The 27368-nt window shown below is 52.1% G+C and overlaps 2 protein-coding genes across 4 annotated transcripts in view; one reads left to right on the forward strand and one right to left on the reverse strand.

Annotated features, from left to right (window-relative positions):
- SMPD3 (sphingomyelin phosphodiesterase 3) overlaps positions 1-10570 on the forward strand; it is a 26803-nt gene extending 16233 nt beyond the window's left edge. For all 3 annotated transcript variants that reach the window (XM_015567825.1, XM_006769742.2, XM_006769743.2), the window contains 6 exons: positions 3649-3724; positions 3823-3978; positions 5112-5201; positions 5460-5523; positions 7272-7434; positions 7681-10570. In XM_015567825.1, the coding sequence (XP_015423311.1) occupies positions 3649-3724; positions 3823-3978; positions 5112-5201; positions 5460-5523; positions 7272-7434; positions 7681-7782 (651 nt within the window). In that variant the 3' untranslated portion in view covers positions 7783-10570. The remainder of the gene's footprint in view (positions 1-3648; positions 3725-3822; positions 3979-5111; positions 5202-5459; positions 5524-7271; positions 7435-7680) is intronic.
- A 764-nt stretch (positions 10571-11334) lies between these two features.
- PRMT7 (protein arginine methyltransferase 7) overlaps positions 11335-27368 on the reverse strand; it is a 34076-nt gene continuing 18042 nt past the window's right edge. Inside the window, exons 6-17 of the mRNA XM_006769749.2 lie at positions 26131-26372; positions 25728-25908; positions 22016-22143; positions 21435-21570; positions 20471-20554; positions 20033-20080; positions 19305-19394; positions 15700-15861; positions 14541-14615; positions 12741-12901; positions 11782-11878; positions 11335-11560 (exon numbers count right to left, since the gene is read on the reverse strand). Coding sequence (XP_006769812.1) covers positions 11381-11560; positions 11782-11878; positions 12741-12901; positions 14541-14615; positions 15700-15861; positions 19305-19394; positions 20033-20080; positions 20471-20554; positions 21435-21570; positions 22016-22143; positions 25728-25908; positions 26131-26372 — 1584 coding nt within the window. The 3' untranslated portion in view covers positions 11335-11380. The remainder of the gene's footprint in view (positions 11561-11781; positions 11879-12740; positions 12902-14540; positions 14616-15699; positions 15862-19304; positions 19395-20032; positions 20081-20470; positions 20555-21434; positions 21571-22015; positions 22144-25727; positions 25909-26130; positions 26373-27368) is intronic.

The following is a 27368-nucleotide window of genomic DNA, read 5'->3' on the forward strand; positions in this document are numbered from 1 at the left end:
TCCTCATCTTCCTCCTTGGTCTGGCACCTCAACCACCAAGCCCACCAGGGCCATCAGTCCTGGAGACAGCCCCTCCACTGCGGGCTTTCCTTCTAGGCTTCTGTTGCCTGCCCCTCCGTTAACTGTCGATGCTCCCTCTCCCTCCTGGGTCTAAAACTGGTCTATAGACATGTTTAATTTGGTTCACACCATTAAAATATTTCTTGTCTTGGCCAACATTTAAAAATTAAGACATTTCACATAAATCCCAGCTTGCAACTTCTTCCCCGACCGGGGCAGATCTGGCAGCACCAGGCCCGCTGATTCTGCCCAGCTCTCAGCTCAAGCAGCCCCCACCACAGGGTGACCCCACTTGACCAGGGCTCTTCATTCCCAAGTGGTCACCACAGCCAGCCCCCGTACCTGCCTCAGGAAAGCCACTCCACGGCCTCCATTCCCACACTTGCCGAGGGGTCTCAGGTCTGTCCAAGCCCAGATCTCTCCCCTAAGCCCCCAGCTCTGTGTCTGGCTGCCCCTGGACATGGTCCCATTTACTCCTGAAGAGAACTCATTATCTGCCCTGGTGCCACTCTCTCCCAGGTTCCACCATCCTTCAGCCAAAAGGCCCCATCTTGACTCCTCTCTGTGCCCTGGGTCCATCCAATCCATGCAGACAACTCATTTCACTTCCCAGATACCTTTGGACCGCCACGCCCCTGTCTCCAGCTGCCCTATCCTCCCCCTTCCAACCCATCCTCCTCCTGCCCCGGTCTGATTCCTGGTACCCCTCGCCCCCTGCCTTGGGGAGAAGCTCAGCCTTCCCTGGGCCCTCTGCCCTCACCTGGCTCCGCTCCAGCCCGGCTCTCCTTGTCATGGTCCCGCCCAGTTTGGCCTCACCATCTCTGTGGAGCTTTCCCAACTGGCGTCCACATAAGCCATCTTCCCATCATGGGTTCCTCAGCATTTGTCCCCAGCAGTCTTGTCGCCTGTCCCTCCCATTAGACAGACCCCTTCGGAGGGGAAGGGAGCCGGCTGTGCCCAGCACGCAGCTGACCCAGCTCATCGCTGTTGCCAAGAGTGAGCCTGTTTTTCCTGTGTAGAGAAATGAAACAAATGGGGTTTCAGAAGACAGGCCGGCCCAGGAAAGGGTCCAGGGCTGGGAAAACGCTGCCCTGGCTGTGCGTGGAGCCAGTGCTCCCTTCATTGGCGGGGCTCCCCTGTCCACCCTGCCCTCCTGATGGACCCTGTGGCACTGCCGATCCTTGAGGGAAATGCTTTCCTGCTCCCGTGAGGGCCTGAGAAGGAAGGGACTGGACTTGCTTTGGCCTCGCCAATGAGAGAGCCCGACGCTGGGCCCCTCTCTATTGACAGTCTGTGCCCACCAGAATTAAGAGGCACAACCTCTCAGTGTGATTGTTTGTTTTTGCAAGAGAAACACAAGCCTCTGCAGCTCCCGAGGACTCGAGCCAGAAATCAATAAGTCCCGGCACATAATCAAGTGGATCTCCGCGCGCTCACAGGCTGACCGCGCGGGAAAGGGGTGAGGAGCTGAGTGAGGTGCCTGGTGGAAGGGCTGAGGGAGAGGCAGGTGGCCTTGGCCTGTGTCTCTTCAGTAGCAGGGCTGAGTGGTGCCTCTCTGCACCTGTTCTGTCCCTGCCCAGGACTCAGCACAGGCAGATGCACTAAGTGCTGAAGGAGTGAGGGGGATGACGCTTTAAGCCGGCAAAAAGCCTGTCACCAGGAGCTCAGGAAGCAGTGCAGAGCTCAAGGAAAAACTGGGAGGGGGCAACAAACTGATCTGAACTGGCCTCAGCCATCAGCGCCTCGTGCCCTGGCCAATTATGGTATAATTTTAGTATAATCCTCACAGATGTAGAAGCACTAAGCAGGAGTGCTCACAGCAGGAGTATTATTATTGAAGAGGGAACAGGCAGTCATTGCCCAAGGAACACAGGGGCAAGAGCGCCACCGTGTGGCCTTACATGGGGCATCATGGCTTTAAAACTGGATTGTGTTTTTGCAACAGGACACATCAGTGGTATGGGATTTCTTGAGCTGTTTCAAAAGTGCAGGGAATTTTAGACCGAGGCCTGAGTCTGGAATACAGGCAAGAAGTGGCCGTTGAACGTGAGTTTATAAAAAGCTCCAAATCCAGGCTGTATGGCCCACTATCAAATAACCAGACATGTATCCCGAGGGCGCTGGTAAAAGATGTGTCTCCATCTGGCTGGGAAAGGGGATGAGGAGCTGCAGAAAGCGTAGGGTGTGTGATGACACATAAGTCCATATGGAGATTAATGCCAACCTGACTTTGACAGCAGAGATGGCAGCCTTGGAGGCTCTCAGAGGACCGTGACATGGCAGTGGTAGCGGCAAGTTCAGGCCACTCTGAGCTGCAGGATGGGCAGGGCTGTTCTTGGTGGATGCCAGGTGCACCCACCCTGCTGCTGCACGACCTGTAGACCTGGCCTCTACGTCACCTTCCTGGGACAGTTTCTAGGGTCCCGGGTCTCGTCATCATTGAAAACCGATCAAGAATGGATGGGTGAACTTTGGGGAAGACAGAAGCTCCAGGCAAGAGGAAGGCCAGTCAACCAGAGGCCTCTAGGCAAAGGTGCCCACAGATGGTCCTGGGGAGCGTGCCTGGGAGGGACTCACCCGTTTCAGCCTCAACCAGCTGAGCTGCGGGGAGGGCCTGGGAGAGACAGCAGGCTGGGTGGCCGCCCCTCACCTCTCTCCACAGCTCCTAACAAGGGCTCAGGCTTCCATCAGGTCACCATGGGGGCCATTTCGAGTTGTTTGTGATGTACATTGAGATGCTTGTTATCATTACACCAACCTGTGGAGACAGCCTGCCAGGGTCCTCTGTGGTTGGGCACAGAGTCGGGAGGTGCCGCTGGCCCTACTCCTCTGGGTACTCCATCTCGTGAAGCGGGGGGTTGGGGGGTGAACAGGAGGCGTGGACTGAGGTGTGGGGAGAGTGGAGCGGCAGTGGAAGGAGGACTGGATTTGGGATGGAGGCCATGGGGCACCTAGGACCAGCCTGTGACACAAGTGCCACAGAGACACAAGCCACCACTATCACCCAGACTGGGGGGACTAAGAGCAGATGACGTGACTTCTCACGAAGCCAGAGGGCAGACTGGGGAGAGAGAGCAGAAAGCAGCACCCGAGGCCTCTGGGTGTCAGCTTTGCGGCTGAGCCAAATCTGAGAGACAGCCACCTTAGACTTCAGAAGGATGGGCTGTAGGGTGTGATCAGGCCTAGGGTTTGACTACGGGAAAGAGGGAAGAGGCACCAGACAGGAGTGAACAGGGAACTGTGAGGCCGGCACACTCTGGTCACCAGCAGAAAGCAGGGGTCTGGATTGGAAATTTGGGATTATTTCTGCATTTGTCCTGTAAAGCCTACATGAATGGCCAGGTGGCACTCACCATGCTGTAGGCTGCCATTTCTTTATGTATCTGCCTCACACACTAAACCAGGAGATTCTGGAAACAGGACATGTGCTATTCCTACCTGGGCCCAAGTCTAGCCAGAAGCCAACAGAGTTGGCCTGTAAGGATCTCACCTGGTGGTGATGGGCGGGGGGGGGTGTCAGTGTCCCTTTGTGCTTAGAGCAATGACTACTTAGACTTCCCCACCGACACCTCACCTCCTACTCCACAGGTGCAGGTGGGAAGCACACCTCAGGACCAAAGAATCGTCGGGTACATCACCTGTACACACCTGCACGCCCCGGAAGGTAGGGTCTGGCGGCCCGCACTTATCTGGGGGTGGAGGATCTTTCCCCAGGGCCTGGCTGCAGCTTCGTCATCGGGTTTCTGTGGTTCTGCTCTGCAGAAGACAGCGCCATCCGGTGCGAGCAGCTGGACATGCTTCTGGAATGGCTGGCTGATTTCCGAAAATCTACCTCCTCGTCCAGCACAGCCAACCCCGAGGAGCTGGTGGCGTTTGACATCGTCTGCGGAGATTTGAACTTTGACAACTGCTCCTCCGGTGAGGCTGGGTTCCTCCCCATTCAGGTTGGCTCCTGGGGGAGGGTGGGGGTTCCAGTCACAGCTAGCAACACAGTTAGGCAGCTTGAAGAACTTCCTGCTCCTTGTGAGCATGTGGGTGGGATGTCAGCAAGACGACGATTTCTCTGCCCCCTAGAAATCCTGGAATGAGAAGCACCCACACTCTGCCTAGAAAGCTCAGAAGCCTCCTTGCTGGAGACGAGATGCCCTAAAAACGAACCTGTGAAGGGAAGGCTGGGAGCCTCTGAAATTCAGACTGAGGACGAGTCAGCTAATACACTCATCAGGTCTTTATTCAGCCCTTACTTTGCATCAGGCACAATTCTAATGGTTGGTCATGAGCCACCTGTGCCAGTTAAGTCTCATAACAACCCCAAGAGTGGGCACTGTATTTACCCATATGGTATGGAAGAGGAAGCTGAGACCTCGGGAGGTGGAGTAACTAGTCCAAGGTCACACCGCCAGTGAAGTGGTGGGACTGGGAATTGAACCCTACAAATCATGCCTTACACCATTAGACTTCAAGTTCATCATGGGTGAAATTTCAAACAACTGATTTAAATATCTGATCTGTGAATCTGATGAACATGCTCATCCCAGGGACCTCCTGGGAACTGGGGCAGCTCTGAGCTTCCCCCAAGCCTGGGCTCCCGGGCTCCTTCCACTCTAGCCACAGCCCCAGCAGAAACAGAGGATGGGTGAGTGGCATGGCCCTAACCCTCAGGGTGCACAGGGCGGTGCCTTCACCTGCTGACGGCTGTTTCTTCACGACCAGGAAGGCATCCCCAGAGTGGCAACTCAAAGGTTTGTGGGAAGAAAGGCACTCACCATGTAACACATCCCCTCTACTGCAGCCCGGTGACCCCTCATTTGTCACATGCCTGATGCCAGCTCCAAATGCTGGGTGCTCCTCAGATCTGAGTGAGGGTGGGGAGCCAGCACATATAGGAAGAGGCTGTCAGGAGGGGCTCCATCCAGTCAGGCCCACGCAGTGACCTGTCCTTCCTCTCCAGGGTCTCAGAAAGGCCCTCTAGCTTCATGAGTTAGCAGGACAAACCAGAACGCAGGGTGGGTCACCTCCCTCTCTGAGCCCGCCTCCCTCCCTCCCTGCAGACGACAAGCTGGAGCAGCAGCACTCCCTGTTTACACGCTACAAGGACCCCTGCCGCCTGGGGCCTGGCGAGGAGAAGCCATGGGCGATTGGTGAGCTGGCGCTGGGGGCAGGCAATGTGGGTAGAGGGGAACTGGGGCAGGGGAGGGGCACTCCCGGGTTCTGAGCCCACCATGCTGAGACCTGACACTGCACCAAGCCTGGGCTCCCCACGTGCTTCCTACAGGGACCTCCAGGACTTGCTCCCAAGACCCCGGTGCTGGGGGATTTGGGACACCCAGGCTGGCAGATGCCTCCTGGAGGCTGGCTGGGTCCTACCTGCAGTGACTGCTCTCACCCCTCGTCCGCAGGTACCATGCTGGACCAGGATGGCATCAACGATGAGGATGTGAGCTCCCCTGACAACCTACAAAAGTAAGCACCCCGCTGTGGTGGGGCCAGGCGCGCCCTGCCTCACTTTTGGGGGGGATGGCTATAATCAGGGCAGAGAGAGAAGGAAGCCCGTGAGAGCCTCAGGGACAGAGCTGGGGTGGGTGGAGGCCCTGGAGGCATTCTTGCCGGAGGGACCAGCCTTACGGAGAAGCCCCAAAGTAGGCCTGGGGTCCTGAGGCGGTGTTTCCCCGGCCTGCAGCCTGGCTCGCTCTAAAAGAGCCAGTCCAATTCCAACCCCTGTCTGCCTTGGGAGTCTGCCTTGGGGCCCTGCCAGGCAAAGGAAAAGGGACCAGAATTTTCCAGGGCAAGGCTGACGACGGCTGCCAGAGAGCCCTGGGGATGACACCCGCTCCAGGGAGTCCAGCGACTGTTCGCCACCAATCAGGCAAATGAAAATACAAGCAAAGCTAACATGCTAGAAAGCCAGTTATTTTCAAAGTAGAGACAGTTCCATTGCAACCAAATTTCATTCTTGAACCCAATGACACTTCCATAAAGGACACGTTCGAGAAGCCAGCGGCAGAACCAATTTATAATTCACAGCCCGAGACTGCACAGAGTCACGGCAATGGCTCCTTGCAGCTAATTTGAGCCAATTAATTAGATTACAGACTAAATTTGAAACATCATCCTATGCCGAGAAAATTATCTTTTTATGAGCTGATGATTAAAAAATGACTATCAGTAACGCGCAGATCGCTGATGCTGGAATTAATTATCCAAGGCAAAGGACAGTAATGGATTATATTTCCAAGAGGTACCAATGTTCTGCATTCATTAGTGTATTTATCTCAATGCTGGCTGTGCCTGTCCAGGTGCCCCTTCTACCCAGCCAGGGTCTCTCAGTGGCTGCCACTCTGCCCCTGACATCGGCCTGCAGCTGCCTCTGCGACAGTCTCCCATGAAGGCTCCTGCCCACGGGTGCTCAGACTCTGCAGGAAACCTGGCAGGACAGATGGCAGACAGGGAGTCAGGAGACCCGGAATTCAGGGTGTTAACACCCCACCCGAGCACCCTGGTCTCCCTGTAGAACCTTGGCTAGCACTTAAGCACCCATCTGGTTTTCCTTCCTCTGAGGAACAGGATGATAGTCACATCCGTTATTACTTTCTTGGCACTCCTGGTCCCCTGGTCCTGGGGCCCCCAGCCATCATTCTTGTGTCAGAGGAAGTGGAAGCTCTGAGGTTTGGCACAGCTGCTCAGGGGCAGACTGACACTAGAGTCCAATCCTGGGATGGGGCCAGGCTGCTCTCCTAGCTCCCCACCACCCCCTGGACCTGAAATAAGTCATGGGGTTCTGGGGTCTTCCCGAGAAGGGTCCCTGAGGTTCACTGTAAAGATCAAGTTCCCCCAAAGGGGACCCTACTGGCTCAGAGCAGAACCCTATTCTGCAGAGGGGACAGGCAGTTCTGTCCCCAACTCAGGCACAGTCTCTGGGCTGCACAGGGTCCAAGCTGTAGCCACAGCCGAACTCCCAGCTCAGAAAGAGAAAGCGAGTGCTGGCCAGCCTGAGGAAGACATGGAGCGTTCCAGGATAGTTTCTGTCAGGAACGTGCAGCCTCAGACTCAGTTTCCCTCCCTCCTTTTTGGGGCCCACAAGGAAGACAGCTGTTAAACACAGGGGTGCGGTCTGACCTGCTTCTCTCGGGATGAGAACCTGGCTCCACACTCAGGACTTGGGGCCTGGGGCAGGGGCAGGGGCTCAGCTTGCCTCCTGTTTGCATGAGCAGGGTCTTGGAGAGTGAGGAGGGGCGCCGGGAGTACCTCGCCTTCCCCATCAGCAAGAACTCGGGGGCAGGCCAGAAGGGACGCAAGGACGTGCTGAAGGGCAACGGCAGGCGCATCGACTACATGCTGTATGCGGAGGAGGGGCTGTGCCCGGACTGGAAGGCTGTGAGTCTGGGGTTGGGCAGCCAGGCCATGCCCATAGATAGGGGACCCTGAGCCCTGTACCCCTCAACAGCACTGAGCTCTCCTCTGACAGTGAGGCCTGCCAGTCCAAGAGACCTGTGGGGCCCTCGGGACCCTCCCACCCCTCTGCCCTTAGGAAGACCCACCGGCCCCAGCCCAGGCCCCACCCTTGCCTCTGCATGGTGTCCTTTGGGTCTAATCAGGATGCTTCTCTTCCCCCAACCCCAGGAGGTGGAAGAATTCAGTTTCATCACCCAGCTGTCCGGCCTGACCGACCACCTCCCAGTGGCCATGCGGTTAATGGTGTCTACCGGGGATGAGGAGGCGTAGACCAGCCAAGTCATCACAGCAGCCTGGCCTCTGCTGGTCCTTTGAGCCAAAGCCCCTTTCTGGCCATGTCCCCTCCAGCAGCAGTGCCAGGGAGAGGGCAGGGGCTGGGGGAGCCGAGGTCATCCCCGGGGGAGCTGCAACCAGCGCTGCCCTGCACGTCTGGGCACTAGCTGCGAACAGGAGTCAGGTCAGCCCGAGGAGCCCTAGCTACCCAACCAGTGCCATTCTTTCAAAACGTGATTTTTCTACAAATCTACAGCACAACCTAGTTTGTAACCCGTGGGTTAGTATGAGAACCGGGTTTCTGTACTCTTTGTATCTTTTCTCAAGCTTCGTCCAGGGTTCATTATTTCTGTCTGCTGTCATGTTGTCTCGCATGCCTGCACCCTCGCATGCACGCTGCCCGCATGCCATGTGCCACACCATAGTCACACAGACCCCTTGCTCAGGCCTCACCCAAGGCCAAACTCCAAACACAATCAGAACCAGCCAAAGAAGCATTCCTGGGCACAGGGCCGCCAGCGCGCAGCCTGCAGCTGGGTCGGCTCATGAGCAGGGACCGTGAGGGCTGTGTCCAGTCACCACAAGCCCGGGCTCTTCCCAGGGTCTCGCATTCAAGGGCGATTACATTTTAAAAAGAAAAACAGAAAGAGTCAACACCAGAAACAACCCTTCACTTTAGAGGGTCTGCAAGCTGCAAGGGAGAACGCTGCTCTTCCTGAGACAGGCACCCCTCCTGGCCTGGGACCCACGCTAAGTGGAAACAGGAAGTTAAGGAGAGAGCACCACTTCTCCAGGGAAGAGGGGAGCTCCCGGATACAGTGGGAAGGGCGCTGCTGGTTTTAAAAATGATAAATGTGTAGCTTCTCTTCTGCCAAAACCAACACCTCCTCTTTCTGCCTGATCCCCTCTCCTCCAGACACCCTTCTGGTTTGGGACCAATCCTTCCCTGGGGACTGCCCCATCCATATGCTGGAGGAACTCAGGAACTGTCCGCCTGCCTCTGGGTAGGGCTGCAACTCTGTCCCCCAGACTCACCCTCAAAAGTGACCCTGGGGCCAAAGTGCAGAGGGCGACCTGCCCCACCCCTCACCAGTGGGCAGGCTGCAGTGGTAAGGTCAGGGGCCATTGCTTGCACAGGGCAAGGAGTGGTACTGGTTGGCATCCAGGCACATAGATGCCCGCTCTGCCACTAGGTGCCCAGGGCCAGTCCCAGGCACCCAGGCACTGGGCGTGGCAAAGCCTATAGGTGAGGCCTGCAGCTCATCACCCCATGGCAGTACTGCCTCCGTCCACCTGCCTTTATAAACACCTGGGGACGCTCCCTACAGTCACACAGAGAAGGCTGTGTCCATTTCCAGGTGTGAAGCTCCCCCAGCTCAGGGGACTGTTCTTGCCAACACCCACTTATCTCCCCTCCTCCCAGTGCCCTGACCTGTGCCCACCTAGCTTGAAGCCAGCTTTGCCCAGGACCCTCTGGTGTCGGTGTGTTGACACTGTGCCTTGTCACCCACTGAGCTGCAAGAGGGACCAAGAGGGGTCCAAGCAGCCACCCAGAGGTCAGGTCCTGTGCTGGGAGAGGACAAGCTATACCCACCGTGGCACTGGCTTGTCAGAACACACCTGGCCAGGGCAGTGGCAGAGCTGAGGGCTTCGATACTTCCCAGCCCTGCCCCTGGAGTCCAGAGCCATGAGAACAGTCCCACCTGAGCTCTGCTGTGCCCCTCCTCCAAGGGCTTGGCTTTCCGAGTCTTAGCCAGGCTTTGTGGGGTCAGAGGGCCCCTCACTCGCAGGAGCAGCCAGGAATCTACTCACACAGACAGGCAGGGCCCTACTGGGCAGGCACAATGCCTAGGTGGTGGGTCCTGAGCCAAGGACCCCAGGCTACAGCTCGGCTGTGTGCCCAGGAGCACAGGGGAGACAGGCTAGGGCTCCTGAAGCAGAGAAACCTCATGGCGCCCAGCCCTCAGAGGGGCTGCTTCCCTTCCAGGGCAGCCGGATGGGGGCCACTGTGCAGGGGCACATGCTTCTCTCTTCTCACAGGGCGGCCTTAGGCAAGTCATACCTCCCTGTGCCTCAGTCACTTCCTGTCCTAACCAGGTCGCCTCTGCAGCCGGCCCTGGCGTACCACCTCCCAGCTGCCCTAGCAACTCCCTGATGTGGCCTCAGTGCCGAGGCCGCCATCACCCAACCACACGTTTCTTGAAGCCTGTGGACTCCCGGGGCCGTGCACAAGCCAGACTTTTCCATTTTAATTTTTAAAAAGGAAAGAAAAGAAACATTGCCAGGATCTCATATTCTGTGTGTTTGGCCTGGGAGGGGCAGACAGAGGGGTTACCCAAATCCCCAACCAAGTTCCTGCATCTGCCCCGGGCCCGGCCTCCTCCAGAGAAGCCAGGAGGCAGAGTCAGCTTGGGAAGGAAATGGTCATTTTCATTTGTCCAAACCACCTTAAGTTTTAAGTATGAATATTAATCTTGATGCTTTTTAACTATTGTATTAACTTGCTGAGATTTAGAAATACTGTTTTAAAAAAGAAAAAAAGACTTTTTTAATTTCTGTATTTTTTTCTGTATTGTATCCTCATGGGACATTAGGGGTTTTATATGGTAAGCACACCTAAGGTTTTGGTAAAAACATTATCAAATATATATCCAGACGATTCTTCCCTAGAAGAAAAGCAATCTTTCACCTGATAAAATATTTTGAAAAGAGAGGTGTTTTTCTCCTTTACTGGTGCTGAAAGGAAGGATGGATCACAAGGAGAAAATAAAACTGTGAGGCTCAAGGCTGGTGTTCTCCACTTATTTCAGCGACAAGCTGGGGCCGGGCCCACTCGGACTCCAACCCCAGGGCAGGAGGTAAACAGCAAAAGGGCATTCTGAGGGTCAGGGGGAGAAGCAGTGGACTCATCTGCCCCGGACTTCTGAGGTGGTGGGAGGCACAGGAAAGCGGGGGGGGGGGCACACGGAAAGGGTTGTACCTCTTGGCTCCCTCTCCTGGGGGCTGGTTTCCTGGATCTGCATCTCAGGAACTGCTTTGGAACAGCCTCCTCCCTGTCTTCCGAACAGCAGCCTGGTGTCCGTTGTCAGGTTTTGGCCACCTGCTGGCACTGCACACTAAAGCCAAATGCTCAGGAATGTGGCCTGGTGACATCACCCACCGAGTGACAGGGCCAGAGCCGGGTCCTCAGCCCAGCCATGAGTCCGCATCTCGGCCCCTGGAAGCCCCTCCTAGCCAGACCCAGGCAGAAGTCCCAGCACACAGGCCAGGCTGGCGACCACCACGGGCAGCCCAGCCGCCTCAGCACGAGGCCCAGAAAAGTGGTTCTGAAGCCTTAGAGCTTTCTGAGCACATCGGGACCACTGCAAAGTGGGCTCCCTACCACCTTCTCGGCTTCAAATTCAGCCAGCAGCCCATGCTGCCTGCCACGCGTGGAGCGAGGAGCCAGCAGTGTGATAATGAAAAAGGGACGAGGTCTCCATACCCAGAAACTGAGCAGGGGCCTGAAAGGAGAAGCACCTTCAACTTCCTTCCCAGAAAGCCACACCATTCAGAGCCCAGAGCCTCTTGGGCCACTTTATTTCTTAAGTGAGGGTCAGCGCCCATCACTCAGGGTATCAGAGAGTGTGAAATCCATGGTGACATCTCCAGTGAGGGGTTGGAACTCCACAGTGTAGCTGACTGTCTGCGGGCCTCCCAGGGGTGCTCGGGGGTCCAGCATGGTGCTGAAGAAGTACACGGCCTGTTTGCAGTGTGGGTTCCAGCAACAGTATCCCTGCAGCAGGAGAAGCAGAAGGTGGTGAGGGTGGCCAGCAGCTAAGCCCTCTCTGGCCAGCCTCCCCTGCTAAAAGCTCGCAGTGGGAAGCTGCTGCTCAGACCAGGTTCCCAGCTGGCTGACCGTGTCCCAGGAACACCCAGACCACAGTGGTGGTGCAGCCCCCACAACAGGACTGGCTCTCAGGGTCAGCCACTCTGGGCCCGTGTGCACAGCACTACCTTGTCCTCTGCAGGCTTCAGCAGGCCGGTGCTGATGGTGCTGTCTGGGGTCAGGTGGTATTCCATCCACAGGACAGCCCCGTGGCTCCTCCCAGGCCTGGGGGAGAGGGATGTTTGGTCAAACAGAAACAGCACACAAGAGATGGTGAGCATGGCCATGGCTCCCCTCTGCTTTCCAGAAACCTCTGCTTCTTCCCCACTTCCACCTGCCCAGTCAGGAGGCTCTTGACACTCCGCCTGACTAAAAACCACTCAGCAAAATGCTGAACAAGAAGAGCCACAACCCAAAGCCCCCTCACTCCTCACAGCCTGGCCACGTACTGGGTAAGCCTGGGGCAGGGCAGGTCAGCCACAGGACCAGCCTCCTTAGCCTGCGGTCACAGAAAGGCTTGGTCCAGAGGCTCAGAGCACAGCCCTGGCACCGCATGCTGGAAGAACCCTCCTGATACCCTGGATGGCAGGCCGATGGTCTCTGCCTGCCTCCCCTCATCAGAGGAGCCCCAAAGGGCCCTGGGCTCAGGGCTCCACCCAGGGGGCTCTTCCTCTGGGAGCAGCAGCTCCTCCCATGAAGGGAGCTGGAGCTGGGTGGGCCTGACCATGCCTCACAGTGAGTGCCCTCACCAATTCCTAACCTGCTTTAGTTCCCAGGAGAAAAATGGTCCAATGGGTAACCATAGCAACCAAATTCACATTTCTCTGCAGCTGTGATCCAACATGCTGTTAGCTCAAAGGGAGCCTGAGATGCAGAGGGAAAAGCAAACCCCACTTGGGCACCACCTCCTACCCAGAGGCTGTGGGGACTACACTCAGGGCCACTTTAGACCAAGAAGGGCAAGGCTGAGACAGGAAGGCCATCAAGTCGTTAGCCACATGGGCAGTAACTGCTAGACAGAAAGCAGGCACTCCCCGCCCCCCCTTATTTCCTTCCCCAACACTCCCACTCAGGAGCCAACACTCACCTCCTCAGCTCAATGGAGCCCTCAGCACGGACAGACTGCGGGGGGACTGGCTGCTGAAAATCAAAGGTCAGGATCTGCTGCGGCTCGGAGAGGCTGCGGCATGGGTACTCCCACAGCGGGTGGGGCTCAGCCTCCTTGCTCTCCCTAAAGTCCAAGGCATGCTGAGAAGGGAAGGAGATTTGAGGTTCTGCAGAGACAGGACCAGGATGCCCAGGAGGCAAGGGGCTCATGTCCCCACCTCCAGGGTCCATGCCAGTGGCCCCTCGCCTCCATGGTCCAGTCCCTCAGGGTAAATGCCACAGTCTCATGGGGCAGTGGGTCCTCACAGACCATGGCTTCTTGTTCCCTGGACATTCATGAGCTGTCTCCCCAGCAAGTCACTTCACCTCTCTAAGCCTCACTTTCTCCCTTTTCAAAATGGGATGACAATGCTTATCTCACAAGCTACTTTGAGGACCAAATGTCTACACTGACGACAACACCTGGTGCTTGGACACTCGCCCGTTAGGTGGCCCTTACTAAGCACTACAACTGACAGATCACCCGACATGAGGATCCCAGTCTAGACAACGCAGAGACAAGCAACCCTGGTGCCAAGGAGTGCTGACTCCTGCAGAGACAGGGCTGGGCAAGAGAGCTGCCTGGAGGGGTGACCTCAGAGCTGCCTCCTAAGGTCACACGGGAGTTGGGTGCAAGGAGTGGACAAAACTGAGGAAAGAGCATGCCTAGCAGCAGGGGTCAGTGACTCTGAAGGGGTGACTCTGCAGGGGGAAGGGACAGGGGTAGGCAGGAGGCTACATGGTCACAGACAAGAGGAAGTGGCCCGGACCAGAGCAGCAGCAGGGAAAGAAAACTGGATTTGGGACTCACTGATGACCTGATGGTTATGGAACCTGATGACCAAGTACAAGTGAAGGCGAGGACTTGCCTGGGAGGATGCCCAGGCCCTGAGCCCAGTGCTTGGTATCTGGGTATGAGGTGGTGGCAAGCCGAGGATGGGATCCCTGGAAGAAGACAGGCTGGGGATGGGGAAAGAGCATGTGAATTTGGAAGCATCAAGGTCAGAGTGCCTGAGGACATCTCAGTGGAGGGTACACTGCTCTTAGCTATTTGGTCTGAGCTCAGGACAGATGCAAACATTATCCTGCAACAGAGAGGGGGCAGGGGACTGGTAAGGAAAGGGGCCTGAGGGAGACCTAGAACACATGACAGTTTAGGGGATGGAAAGGATGGGAGAGGCCAAGAAGGAGCCTAAGAAGTGGTCAGAGGCGGCTAGAGTGTGCAGTGACACAGCACAAAGAAGATTTCTAGAAGCATGGAACAGTCAGTGGTTAACTGTGGAGGGGCAGGCAAACTGAAAGTATCTGGTAGATTTATTCAAAAAATATATTTATGTGAACAATCCACAATCATTGTAGAAAAATGTGAACAGAGCCCTGGGCGGTTAGAGCATTATCCCTACAACGAAAGGTTTTAGTTCAATTCCCAATCAGCGCACATACCTAGATTGTGGGTTCAATCCCTGGGCAGGGCATGTATGGGAGGCAACCGGTTCTGATTCAGGGGTTACAGCACAGGGCCAAGAATGGCCTGGTACTAGACCCTGAGACACAATGGCTCTCAGACTAATGCTCATGACGAGCCAAACAGAATAAATACGCCCGGCCCCAACAGAAGAGCTGCTGCTCACACTACCCAACCCATGTCTCTCCACAGAAGCCAGACGTCCCTGTCAGAGGCCTGTGGTGATGTGGAGTGGGTGGGAGGAACACTGTGGGTGGGAGCTGCAGCCCCATCTACCTTAATCATGTCATCCATGATGTGCACATCAAAGCCTTCACAGTCGCCACAGGGGCTCCGGATCCGCCACAGGTCCTACGAGGAAGGCACAGTCTTCACTGACACCCACCCGCCAGGGAACCCCGATGCCTGCACCCACAGGGGCCACAGGGAAGTGTGGCAACAAGATAAAGAGGGTCAGTGACGTCAAGCTGGGGTGTCCCCAGCCCCAAACCTTAGGCACATCGTGCTGTTTTCACATGCCTAGGAGATACACCCAAGGTTGGGGGCCTAGAAGAGAGCCCCCAAAATTGAGGACAATTCTGTGACATGACCCAAGTCCTCTCCCACAAGGAGACAACTGGCCAGAGCTACTGGGCTAGGGTTTCTTGCTCTCTGTCCATCCTGAATACCATTTTCTTCAGGAAAAAAATCTATAAGGCTCTGTACCAATAAACAGCATGAGAACAGCAGGAGGGAGGAGACCAGAAGCCCTCAGACCAGTCACCTTTGTGTCCTTCTCCTGGATTTTTGCCTGGAGACGAGCATCGCTCTCCACATTCCTTCTTTGGCCATGAACACCAGAATTCATGTGGAAATCTCATCAGGTAAAAAAATAACAGAAGAAATACCCAGAAAGTAAGTGATGGGGTCACTCAGCTACCAATGGACAAAGCCATTCTTATCAAAGAAATATCAAATGAGGTTCACTCGACATTTCGCGTTAAAAGCATTTTAAAATCCTTTTAATAAAAATGCCTTTCCCAAAATGACTGTGTGACTGTGGCTCTGCTTTGATGAGAAAATTAAAATGAAGCTTTTCAATTTTTTCTCACATAAAGGTGACTCTCCCGTCTCAAAAGGCTTTTAACAAGTGCAGCCTGGACTCTTAATGAGAGCAGAGCAAGCTGCTCAGCACGTCTTCTGAAACTCTTAATTTATGTATTTTAATTATTCTGATAAGCCATACTGTACAATGACAACACACAGCCAATTCCATTTCATATGTCAAATTACCGCATTTAAAAAAAGACAGGCGTCTTCTATTCAGCCCTGCAGGTGCTGAAACAGAAAAGCAGAGGCCAAATCACACAGACCTGAGGACCACCATCTAAACCCAAGTCTTTGCAAGAAAGCAAGGTACCCCCATCCCGTCTGCAAAAACCTCTGGGTGGCCTACCCTGAACTCCACGACCACAGCGTGCAGCGAGGCAGCCTGGGGCATCACCACAGCGCCAGGCCCCAAGTGCTGGTCCAGGGCAGTCCGCACATACCAGAAGTACAGATTGTGCCATGGCAACAGGCTGGTGGTAAAGAATGGCTCACCCAGCAGGAGAGAGACCTGGAGATCAGAGCAAGAAACAGAACCAAGACATCAGAGGGACTCTTCTGAAAAGAAACACAGGTCACAAGTTTCACGGGTACATGGAAGCAACAGGCCATTCATTTGCTCACCCAGAGGGTGAGCCACCCAGAGAGTGCCAGTGACTGGCCACTCACCCAGTCAACAAAGAAGTGTGCCAGGTCCACACCTGCCCGTAAGGATACAGAGATGAAAAACAGAAATAAGCCCCACCCTCAGGAGGGAATGGAAGAGGGAGCCGGTGAAGCTGGGACTGTCCTCGCGGAGAGCGACAGGCTATGACAGAGGCAGGGAAGGGGCACGTGGAGGACCTCAGAGGTAAGAGCATCAGGAAGGGCCTCCAGGATGGCCCTGGACATCTCCACTCAAAGCTTATCTGGACAATTTATTTTCAGTGTTTTCCATCTCTCTCAGGAGGCTCTGAGCACCATGGAAATGGGGACACTGGCAGCACAGTAACCCCAGCACTGAGCAAAGTGCCGGGCCCACAGCAGATGGTCAGTACACATGTGCTGAGTACATGAAGCAGGCATGAAACACATGAGTAGGAGTCCGAAAAGCAAAGGAGAGGAGAATCCAGACAGTGGACGGACAGAGGCACATATGGTGGGAGAGGAGGCCCTCTCAGGAGCTCGCCAGATGAGCACACAGGGCAGGGTGGTAAAGGGTGAGGCCAGAGAAGTAGAGAGGGGGAGAGGAGCCAGGTCACCCAAAGGCAACTGATGACAGGTTAAGGGGACTGGACTGTGCCAAGGAGGCAAGACGGGGCCACTAAAAGCTTTAATCAGAGAAGGGATGTGTTTTAGAAAGAGCCCTCTGACATCCACGAAGCCTATGAGGACACCACCTGCAGCTGGAGCGGGGACAGAAGGGGACTTGGGTGAGTACTATGAGGAGTGGGGAGTGTGCAAAAGGGAGACCAAGACGTGGCAGATGCTGATGAGACAGGGCACCAGTCCAAGATGTCGGGGTTTCTGGCTGAGGTGACAGAGATGCAGAAGGAAGACACTGAAGACAGAGAAGTGTTGGTCCTGAGTGCTCCCCACCCCCAGCATTGGGAACAAGGCAAGAATGCCCCGCTCACCACTTCTAATCACCACCCCAGTGGCCTGGAATCTAGCCAGTGCACCATGCCAATGGCTTACAGAATTTAAATGCCTTTTTAATCCTCATCAATGAGGGGGAAAAAGAGCAATTTGTATATGCATGTTCATAGCAGCATTCATAATAGCCAAAAAAGTAGAAACAACCCAAATGTCCATCAACTGATAAACAGAAAAACAAAATGTGGTATTCCCCAATCCATACAATGGACTATTACCCAGCAGTAAAAAGAAATGAAGTACGGGTTTATGCTACAATGTGTATGAATCTTGAAATAAGGCAGTCACAAAGGGATCACGTATGGCATGACTCCATTTACATGAAATGTCCAGAAATGGCCATTGATACAGACAAAAAGTACATTAGTGGTTGCCTAGGGCTGGGAGGATTGGTGGCAAATGGGGAGTGACTGTTAATGGGCAAAGGGTCTCCTTTTGGGGGGGATAAAAATGTTCTAAAGTTGATTGGGGTGAATGTTGCACAACCTTATGAATATAATAAATCACTTAAGTGTGTGTTTTAAACGGATCATAAATTGTTCTTTAAAAAAAAGGCATAAGGGGGACATGGATAAAAGATCTGAGTAGATATTTAACTAAATATAGAGTAAATGAGCACGTAAAAAGGTGCTCAACATCATTAGGCATTTGGCAAACACATATCAAAACCATGAGACATCACTGCACAGCCATTCAATGGCCATAAAAACAACAGACAACAAGTGTTGGTAAAGATACAGAGACACTGGGACCCTCATGCATGACTGGAGATGTAAAATGGTACGGCCACTTTGGACAAGTGTGGCAGTTTCTTAAAAAGTTAAAACAGAAATACCTTATGAACCACCAATTCTAAGCCTAGGCAGCTGAAAACACGTATCCTCACAAAGACTTAGGTACCAGTGTTCACAGCAGCGCTGAAACAGCCAAAACCTGGAAACAATACAAATACCCCTAACAAGGGAATGGATGCACAAACTGTGGCAGAGTCATACAATGGGGTGCCAATCAGAATTAAAAAGGAACAAAATACTGCCCTGGCCAGTATGGCTCCGTCATTAGAGCCTCAGCCCGCACACCAAAGGGTGGTGGGTTCAATCCCCAGTTAAGGGCATGTACCTGGGTTGCGGGTTCCATCCCCAGCCCTGGTCAGGGCAAATGCAGAAGGCAAACCAATTGATGTGTATCTCTCACATCGATGTCTCTCTCTTTTCCCCTCCGTTCCTCCCTTCCACTCTCTCTAAAAATCAAAGCAAAAAAATATCCTCAGATAAGGATTAACAACAAAAAAGAGAACAAAATGCTGACACATTCTACAACATGGATGAACCTTAAAAACATGCCCAACAGAAAAGACCATATATTATATTATTCCACTTATATGAAATGCCCAGAAATGACAAGTTTATAGACAAAAACGAGATCAGTCATTGCCTGGGGCTGGGGGCTGGGTGAAGAAAATGTTGTAAAACTAGATTGTGTGATAGTTGTGCAACTCTATAAATTTACTAAAAAAAAAATCATTAAATTGTACTCTTGACATGGGTTGAGCTGATGGTATGTCAATTATATCTCAAAAAATCTGTGCAAAAAGTTGGCAAGAAAGGTGACAGGTTCCAGCTTTAAGGGCCTGTGGGACATGTGAGGAAAGACACCCAGTTGACACTTGGAGACACATTTGTCCCTCACAGATTCCCATGTAGAAAAGGATGTCATCACTGGAGAGGAGTCACAGAGAGGACAGATAAGGAGGGAGCACCAAGAACTTCCGGGAAGGATCAGTGAAGAGAGAGAGAGACCCATGAAGGACTGGGAGGAATGAACTGGAAAAATAAGAAGAAAACCTAGAAGAGGTTCTTAAAAACCTACAAAGTAGTGTGTTAAGGAGAGAGAGGGCCCTGGGTCGTAGGGTCCAGGGGCCTGGTGAGAGGAAGCATGCGGGAGACTGTTTAGTTATAAGAGGTTACTAAGAGGTGGGAGGCACCCGCTGGGGACGAAGCCGGCCTGAGTGCGGCGGGGGGTGAACAGGAAGGTGAAGCGCACAGGGGCGCTGTGAAGGGAACAGGGAGGAGGACACAGTGAGCTGCTGTTGTTCCCGAAAGAGCTGGCTGCCCTCGCTTCAAGGAGCAGAGATGAGCCAGGGTTCAGAGCAGTGCAAGTGTCTGCTCAGCGGTCATCTCTGCCATCCCTCCTCACACCCTCCACAGTGGCCACTTCCTAGCTGTGAGTTCCACAGGGACCCTCCATGAGACTGGAGAAGAGAGGGGACAGCTCAGGCCATCGAGCGCTGTGCCCTTACTGTGAACTCTCATTACTCACCTTTTTACCCTCCAAGTCTGCAGATGTTAATAATTCAGGCCGTTTCTCTATTACATTAATTTTATCTTCCAAGTGGTTAGCCTTGAAGATCTTAGAGATAAAACAACACAAGTTTATTTTTTGTCCAGAAAAAAACATCTCAACGTTGCTTTTTCTGTCTGCAGTTTGCTGGCCAACTAGTTCCAGAGCACCACTTCTATCTGCTTTGTGGAAATTCTCTCCTCCAGGGCATCCTATACACTAGGGATGAGATCACTAACAAAATGCAACCGAAAAAGAAATTTCTCTCTCAGGTACATCAACAGGACTTAGCAATAGGCCTGCAGTTCTGGTGGAGGTGGGTTCTCCTTCAGAGAGGAAAGCAAAACCAGTCACTGGCCAGGAGGAGAAAACCATCATGGAACCAACCAGACAGGCCAGCCCGTGAGCAATGACTCCCTGGGCACTGGTGTCCCAGAAACAACTCATAGGAAGAATTTAATTTTTTAGTTTCAAGTGCGGAGAAAAGCTTACACTTCTTTAGCCAGAAAACAAAACGAAGTCTATGCATCTGTTTCTAATCGATGACAGCCCTAGAAGACTTCCAGGCCAGACCGGAGCAAGCAGGCTGCTGCTGCTTCTCCCAGTGCCCTTGGTGCCCACACTACTTCGAAGCAGTAAGTGCCAGACTTGGGAAGGCAGGCACTGCAGGTCCCCTCATTATTTCAGTAACAACAATTATCACTTACCTTTTTCATCAGTCTATGAGAAGCTGCCGAACTCTCTATTGTAAGTACCTAGAGAGAATAACATGCTATTAGTGTAGGAGATTCACTTAACAGAGAACAAAATTAAAGATGAAAATGGGGCGAAATCATTTTCAGGCAGAAGGACCATCTAACCACCTCCACCTATGCTCATTACCCGCTGGACGGCACCCATGCTCTGCACTGACCCTAGAGCAAGGTGGCAGCCGCCAGCGGAGCTGCAGGTATAGGTCAATGTTGTAGCCTGACTCCTGCCGACACACGGAGGCAGTCAACCCATATCTCTGAACCAAACATGCTACATAGATGGTAGCTTCACCTGCAAAGGGCTTTAGTTACAGAACTGTGTACCCAGACCACACGGCACTCTAATTCAAGAGCTGCATTCAGGAAGCTCAGAGAACAGCACATGTCCAGTACCTGCTCTGCCCCAAGGTAATGCGCCAGCATGGAGAGCAGACTGCCATCGCTGACACACAGGCAAACACTGTCTGGCTTCAGCACCTGCCAGAGAAGAGCAACTTCAGCACAAGTTTTCTTACAGTCTGTCAAGAAATTCTTGTTGACAAACGGACAGATCCCATTGCCCAGCTGGATCTTTTTGTGTTCCTACCCCACGTGGCAGCCAGTCCCCATCCTCCAACACGTCCACCTCCCTCACCTCTCCCAACCCAGACCCTGAGATCGGGAAGCTGTCCTAGAAGGCCCACCTGAAGGCCTGCCCCATTTTCCACTGGCCACCTCCCAGGCCACGAGGACAGGCCTCTGTCACAGCACAGACAGCTGTGGGCCTGCTAAGTGACTCCCCAAAGACAGGGATTCCTTTATGGGGCACAGATCTAAGAGAAACTTAGGATGGTTAGGTTCCTCGCTACACCAAAATGCATGCATGTACATATACTTCTGCATACTCCAAATCCCTTGTGTGGTCCCCAGGTGAGAGGCCCCTGCTATAGGCAGTAGGGAGCAAAGGCTTTCAGGGAGGAAAGTTACATGGCCAGATTTACATTTTAGAAAATTTCAGAAAGGAGGCAGCAGATGAAAGGAAGAATGGGTGGGTGGGTCCACTGGAATCACCCACAGGAATTGCTGGTGGGTGATCACAAAGGCAAAGTTCCAGGGGGACAAAGGCAGGGGCCAACAGGAAGCTGTCAGCTGGAGGCTCTCGCGGGTGAAGAGAGAACAAGCCCCCAGGAAGTCCCATAACAGGCCCAGGTTCACCTGAGCAAACTACCCCTCCCCCCCACCGTCCCCCCACCGCGAAGAAGCTGGCTGAAGTCACTCAGACAGACCAGGGAGCACAGAAAGGAAAAGCAAAAAATGATCTGGGACCCATGGGACAATCTCCTTGCCCACAAGCACCCAAGAGGCGCTAGACACATACCGTCCTCAGGGCCTGGGCATATTGATCAGTTCTGTGCTGATCATTGATTTCTCCAAAACGAGGTCGGTTCCAGAGCAGGTGAGCCTGGCAGTCACATACAGGCCGTGCTGGGTGGATTCTCCCATTCTTTTGGGGGCTGGGCCAGTAAATGAACAGAAACAGAGTGGTAAGTGTGACCTGCTAGACACCAGCGAGCATGAAAACATGGCACAGGGACCTGCCCCAGAGAAATCAAGATGGGCCTCAGAGGACACACCCACAGTCCTTTCCTAGATTCGTGCTAGGCTCTGGCTCTCAAAGAGGCATTAGAGCTTGGAGGGCCCTCTAATTCAAGATTCTCATACATATCTGTTCCAGGTAGGGGCCCCACAATGAGGGCAACCTCTTCTGAGTACATGCAGTAGGTGCTGACACATCCAGTCACAGACTTTTGCTCTTATTTTATTCTGTTCAGATATAAATATGCCCACTCATGCCTCTATAATTCCCAATTATAGACACATAAAGTCTATAAAAGGGGAATTTACATAAATGGGTAGTGTCACAAGCCCAGTGCCCACCCCTTGAGGCTCGGGGTATACCTGGTCCTCTGAAGGCTGTACCACACACAGTAGTCGTCGTGGTGGGCTACCAGGCAGAGGGCTGAGCCCTGGACCACAGGCTCCTCTTGGGGCAGGAAGTACACACACTGCATCCAGTGGTCCCGCCACTGAAATAGGAAATGAAGAATCAGCAGTCACTAGCCACAACAAGAGCAACGCTTCTAATCCAGGAGTCAAAGCCCAAGCCACAAATCAGTTTGCAGGGAGGCCACAGTGTGGACAACAGATAGCTATTGTGGCCAAAGAGATAAAGAAGAAAATTCTCAAGTCAGAAAGGCTAATGGCTGGAAAGCTTGCTGGAACACTACTGGCTTTAGGGAGATAAAATGTGGTCTAGGGCAGCCGTCTTCAAGAAGAAGGGCTCAGGGGAGGAGACTTCTGACCCTCTTGTGGGGAAGGGGGCCTGGAGGAGGAAGGCAGGGAGGAAGGGAGACAGAAGGAAAGCAAATGTGGCAAATGTTAACAATTGTAAATTTAAGTAAAGGCCACCTTAGCGCTCATGTTCACTTATTCTGTGGACTTAAAATTTTTCAAAATAAAAAGTTGGGGAAATAGAACAGGAAGGTTTTATTTTATTCTTTTGAATTAAATAGCTTTTAAAGATGTGGAAAACTAAATTGTGAAACGATTTACAATGATTCAGAGTCAACCTTTTAATAAGCTTTGTCGATCCTTTTTGATACTATAAACCCCACATCCAGGATTCTATTCTAAAAAAACAAACAACGACAAAACAAAGAAAAGAGAAGACTCAAAACCTCTTAGAATCTCTATAGGAACAGACTGAATGAAAACTTTCTAAGAGACTGGACCAGTTTAGTAAATTTTTTTTAAATGGAAAAAAAGAAAAGAACTGCTCTGGCCTGCGTGGCTTGGTTGGTTGAATGTCATCCTGTGTACCTAAAGGTTGCCAGTTCGATTCCTGGTCAGGGCACATCCTGGGGTTGCAGGCTCAATCCCCAGTAGAAAGTGTGCAGGAGGCAGCCAATTGATGTTCGGCTCTTAACTGAAGTTTCTCTCTCTCTCCCTCTCCCTTCCTCTCTCTCTAAAAATCAATAAACTATTCTTTAAAAATAAAAAAGAAAGTAAGAAAAGAAAAAAGCTACAGTTATGTAAAAATGCATGTTACAGAATTATTTCTACTCACAAAAACTGGGATCAAACCAAATGTGCAACAGTTCAGAAATGGATAACAATTCCTTAGAAAGAAACTCGCAGACATTTAAAATGATGAACAAGAAGACTATGCTGCAGAAAAATACAAAAATTAGTCTGACAAAAACCCATGCATTAGAAAGGATACAAAGAAAGGGAGTTCTTTTGGATGGGAGGCCTACGAGTGACTGGATTCATTTTTGTTCTATATAATGAGGTTTATATAGAACAAAATTATTCTTATAATCTTTAAGCCTCTTTTTAAAAAAAAGAAATAATTGTCCTAAACAGTGGGTGCCTGGCTCAACTCTGATGAGACTGCCTGCACACTCCATACCAGGACCACATCAGACCCTACCTACTCTTAGATGTAACTAAAAAGCAGGTGAATGGCTTCCCTGTAGCTAAGATGTCTATTTGTACAGGAAGGCTAACAAAGGAAAATCTAACCAGATACATTCTGAAAAAAATAAACAATAACAGGAGAAAAAATAGGTTCACTAAAAGCTATTGTTATTTCCCTACTGTGCAAATGGATCCTAAGACAAAAGAAGCCTTTCCCTAAACCCTCGGTGCTCCCTTGTCACTGTGCCCTTCCTACACTCCAGCCTTCCAGGTCCTAATGCTACAGAGCTGCTGACAACCCACTGTCTAAGGTGAGCCGGGCTGAGCAGATTTCAGATCAAGAACAGTTTAGTGAAGTCAGGAGGGAGATTCATTAGCAGCTCCTCGAATTCCTAACAGTCCAGGACACACGCCGCACAGTCAGGAGGCTTGGGGATGAGCACCCACCACTGCTGCCTAGACAGGAGACCCTGCTCCACGCACTGGGCCAAGCTGAGTCTTGGTTTGGACATTATGTGGTTCCAGCATGAGGATCCATGTAATTGTGCAACATCACACTCCCAGCGAGGAACAAAGTCTAGTGCGAATCTCAACTCTGTGGAAATCACACACACACACGCGCACACACACACACACACACACACACTCAGCCAGCAGAGGACAAAGGCTATAGAAGAGGGAAGTTCACACACACTGCCTAGGTACATGCCTGCCTACCTGGGCCAGGGGACTGGAAGACAGTTTGGAGAGGGACGCTCACAAGGCCAAGGGAACTGACCACAATCCCACAGCAGTCATAACCTTTCGGCCTAAGCAGTAACCCAAGGAGCAAGAGGGGGCTGCTAGGCCTTCCCTAAGTCACCGGGGTATGCCTAGAACCAATCAAAACAAAGCCAGTGTCCCGCAAGTAGTAACAGAGGAGGGACACAGAGGAAGGTACTCAGCGCCTCCCAGGAGACAGGGAAGCTCTGACTCCTCAGTCTGAAGCTCCTTCCCCACTTTTCCGAGTGTGTACGCAGAGGGGTTGAGAACACATGCACATGAGAAAATTCAAAAGATATACAAGGGTCGTGGAGTGAAAAAAACGTTTCCTTTCCACCCCTCATATTTAGCCCTCTGCCCAGAAGGAACCATTTTTAGTGATTTCTATAAACTCTTCCAAAGATATCTTTACACACACATCCACTCATCCGCATATATCCTCATTTTTAGTAACACCAATGTTGGCATACCACATACTGCTCTGCACCTCTACTTTTGTTTCACTGAACGCTATATCCTGGAGACTGTTCCACATCAGTGCACAGAGAGCTGCCTCATTCACTGAATGAAGGATAACGGATTAGCCAGTCCTCCACTGGTGCCCTCTGGGGTGTTCCAGTCTTTTAAATCAGGGCTGTAACACATCACTCTACTCATATGCAAATCTATCCAGAGCCTAACTGTCTTGAAGTGGCATCACTTCCCATCGTGAGGAACTGGGCCTCACTGAGTGCCGGGGATGCCCCGACAACCACTTCCTGCCCTTCCCCACAGCTCCCCCACAGTGCGCTGCCCCAGTTTTTGCATTTTATTCACTAACAGGTAAAAAATGGTATCTCACTGCAGTTTAAATATTCATTGCTTTTGTAAGTGAAGCTGACCAACTTTTCACATGTTAAGGAGTACTCTGTATTACCTTTTCTATAGTTCATGAATTCCACCCACTTTCAACTGACCTGGGAAAAGTAGATTTTGAGACCAAGAAAATGAGTCTGTAGACAAGCTGCAGTTCTGTACTTCAAGTTGATCTGATGGGAGAGCCAGCATAGTAACTTCCCTACAGTTCACTGTGTCCACTGGTGCTGACCATGAACTTGGCCTGAGAGATCTATCATTCATTTATATATATATATATATATATTTCCTGCACACCCTACACTGGGGACTGAGCCCGCAACCTGGGCATGTGCCTTGACCGGGAATCGAATCGTGAACTCCCGGTTCACAGGTCAACGCTCAACCACTGGGCCACACCGGCAGGGCAATAGCCTTTCTTTAAAACAACAACTCTTCTTTGACACTGACTCTGACACAGTCCCTTCTGGCGCTAAATTCTGGTGAATCTAAGGGTCAACTTGCTATTTTCCCATAACAAAAAGTGGACACATTTCCCGATTTACATGAAAACATGCTCAGCTCCTACTCTTACCTGGAGCTCCTGTAGGTCTGTGTGTGCCCAGAAGGGGGCCATGGTGCACTTGATCTTCCCCTCAGGGTCCATTTCAATGTCCCACCAGGAGAGAACCACTTGAGCTTGGCCAGACGCCAGAGGTTCAAACTGCCTGCCATAGCAGGCTGCTGAGCTACTGACTTGCTTGCTGAAGTCCACACTGTGGAAGAATATTCAGGAACTTAAACATATTTTAAGCTCACACACTCCATTTCTAAGCTTTTATGGTGACCTCAACAGCAATGAGACTTGTTTGCAATGGACTCCTGCTGCAGAGGCAGGTGACATCAACTGGGTTCCCTTCCACTCAATAAGAACTTCCAAAGACCCCCATTCCACCAAATGTCTCAAAGCGCCATCCACCCAGGTTGCCCCTTGGTACCTGAACATAGGCAGCACATTGCTGAGAGCAGTGAAGTCTGTGGGGGAGACCTGGTTCAGCTGAATGTCATAGACGGAGGGTGCACCAGGGCACCTCTCCAGTTCCGAGGGGGGGACGATGACCTGCTCTCCAAGGCTGGTCTGAACTCGGATAGGAAAGAGCTTGTTCCATGACCACATCCTTCTGGACTCTACCAGTTGTGCATAGACGGTTGCTCTGTGAGGCACTGCCTCACAATCTTCCTAAGTTTGTGTTAAAAAGAAAAAAATAAAATAAATAAACCAGGCACAGTGACCCACAGTAATTCCAACTGAACAACAGAGGGTTATTCCTTCATATTGGGCTAGTTTAGTAACATCTAACACCTTCCAGCATAGCCAACTATTTTCAGCACAATGCCCTGGGGAGGGGAAAAAAAAGAAAGATTTGAAAAAGGATTACACGTTTTGTCTAAAATGATTTATGTCATCAGATAAGTTCCTAGCTATCTGACACTCTTCAATACTTCAAAAATAAACCTTAATTGTCATCATGCTGATGAACTCCCACACAGACTTGGAAGAAAGAGTCCAATTCTCCCTGTACTAATTCTGGCACTGGGCTCAGAGCTTCCCTCGGTGCAGCTCTTGCCCAGACACCAGAACCTTCCTATCACACAACCAATGGACAAGTGTCCACCCTCAAGTAACCTGACCTCCTGGCCTCACCGGGCACTGCCGACCACTCTCCTTGCCCAGTTTTCCTCCTACCTCATTCATCGCCATCCTCTACACACCAGGCACTAGGGGCCCCGCTGAGAATAGGACACTCACAGCAGCTCCCACACGGAAATGCCAAGCACAGGGATTCTCTACCTCAGCTCTTAGTGACCTCTTAGGCCAGAAGATCCTTTGTTGCAGGATCGTTTTTTTCTCTCCCAAGGGCACTGTAGAATGTTTAGCAATATTCCTGGCCTCACCCACAAGATAATAGCACCACCACCCCATCACCCCCATTGTGACACTAAAAATGTCTCCAGACATGGCTCTGGATGAGAAACACTGCTTTAGCTGGATTCTTGTGCCCCCTGGCCACCCTCACAGAGGGCTCCCCAGAGGCCTGGTCTGAGCCACCTTCTTTCTCCCTCCACATGAAAGAGTAACTAACCTCAACCACTCCATCTTCATTTACCAAAAACCATTTACCAAAGGCCTTTTGATCCTTTGTTCCTGGCTGACCCTCAGGCAAACCACACTCTT

Source organism: Myotis davidii, unplaced genomic scaffold (genome assembly GCF_000327345.1).
Source record: "Myotis davidii unplaced genomic scaffold, ASM32734v1 scaffold243, whole genome shotgun sequence".
NCBI lineage: Eukaryota > Metazoa > Chordata > Mammalia > Chiroptera > Vespertilionidae > Myotis > Myotis davidii.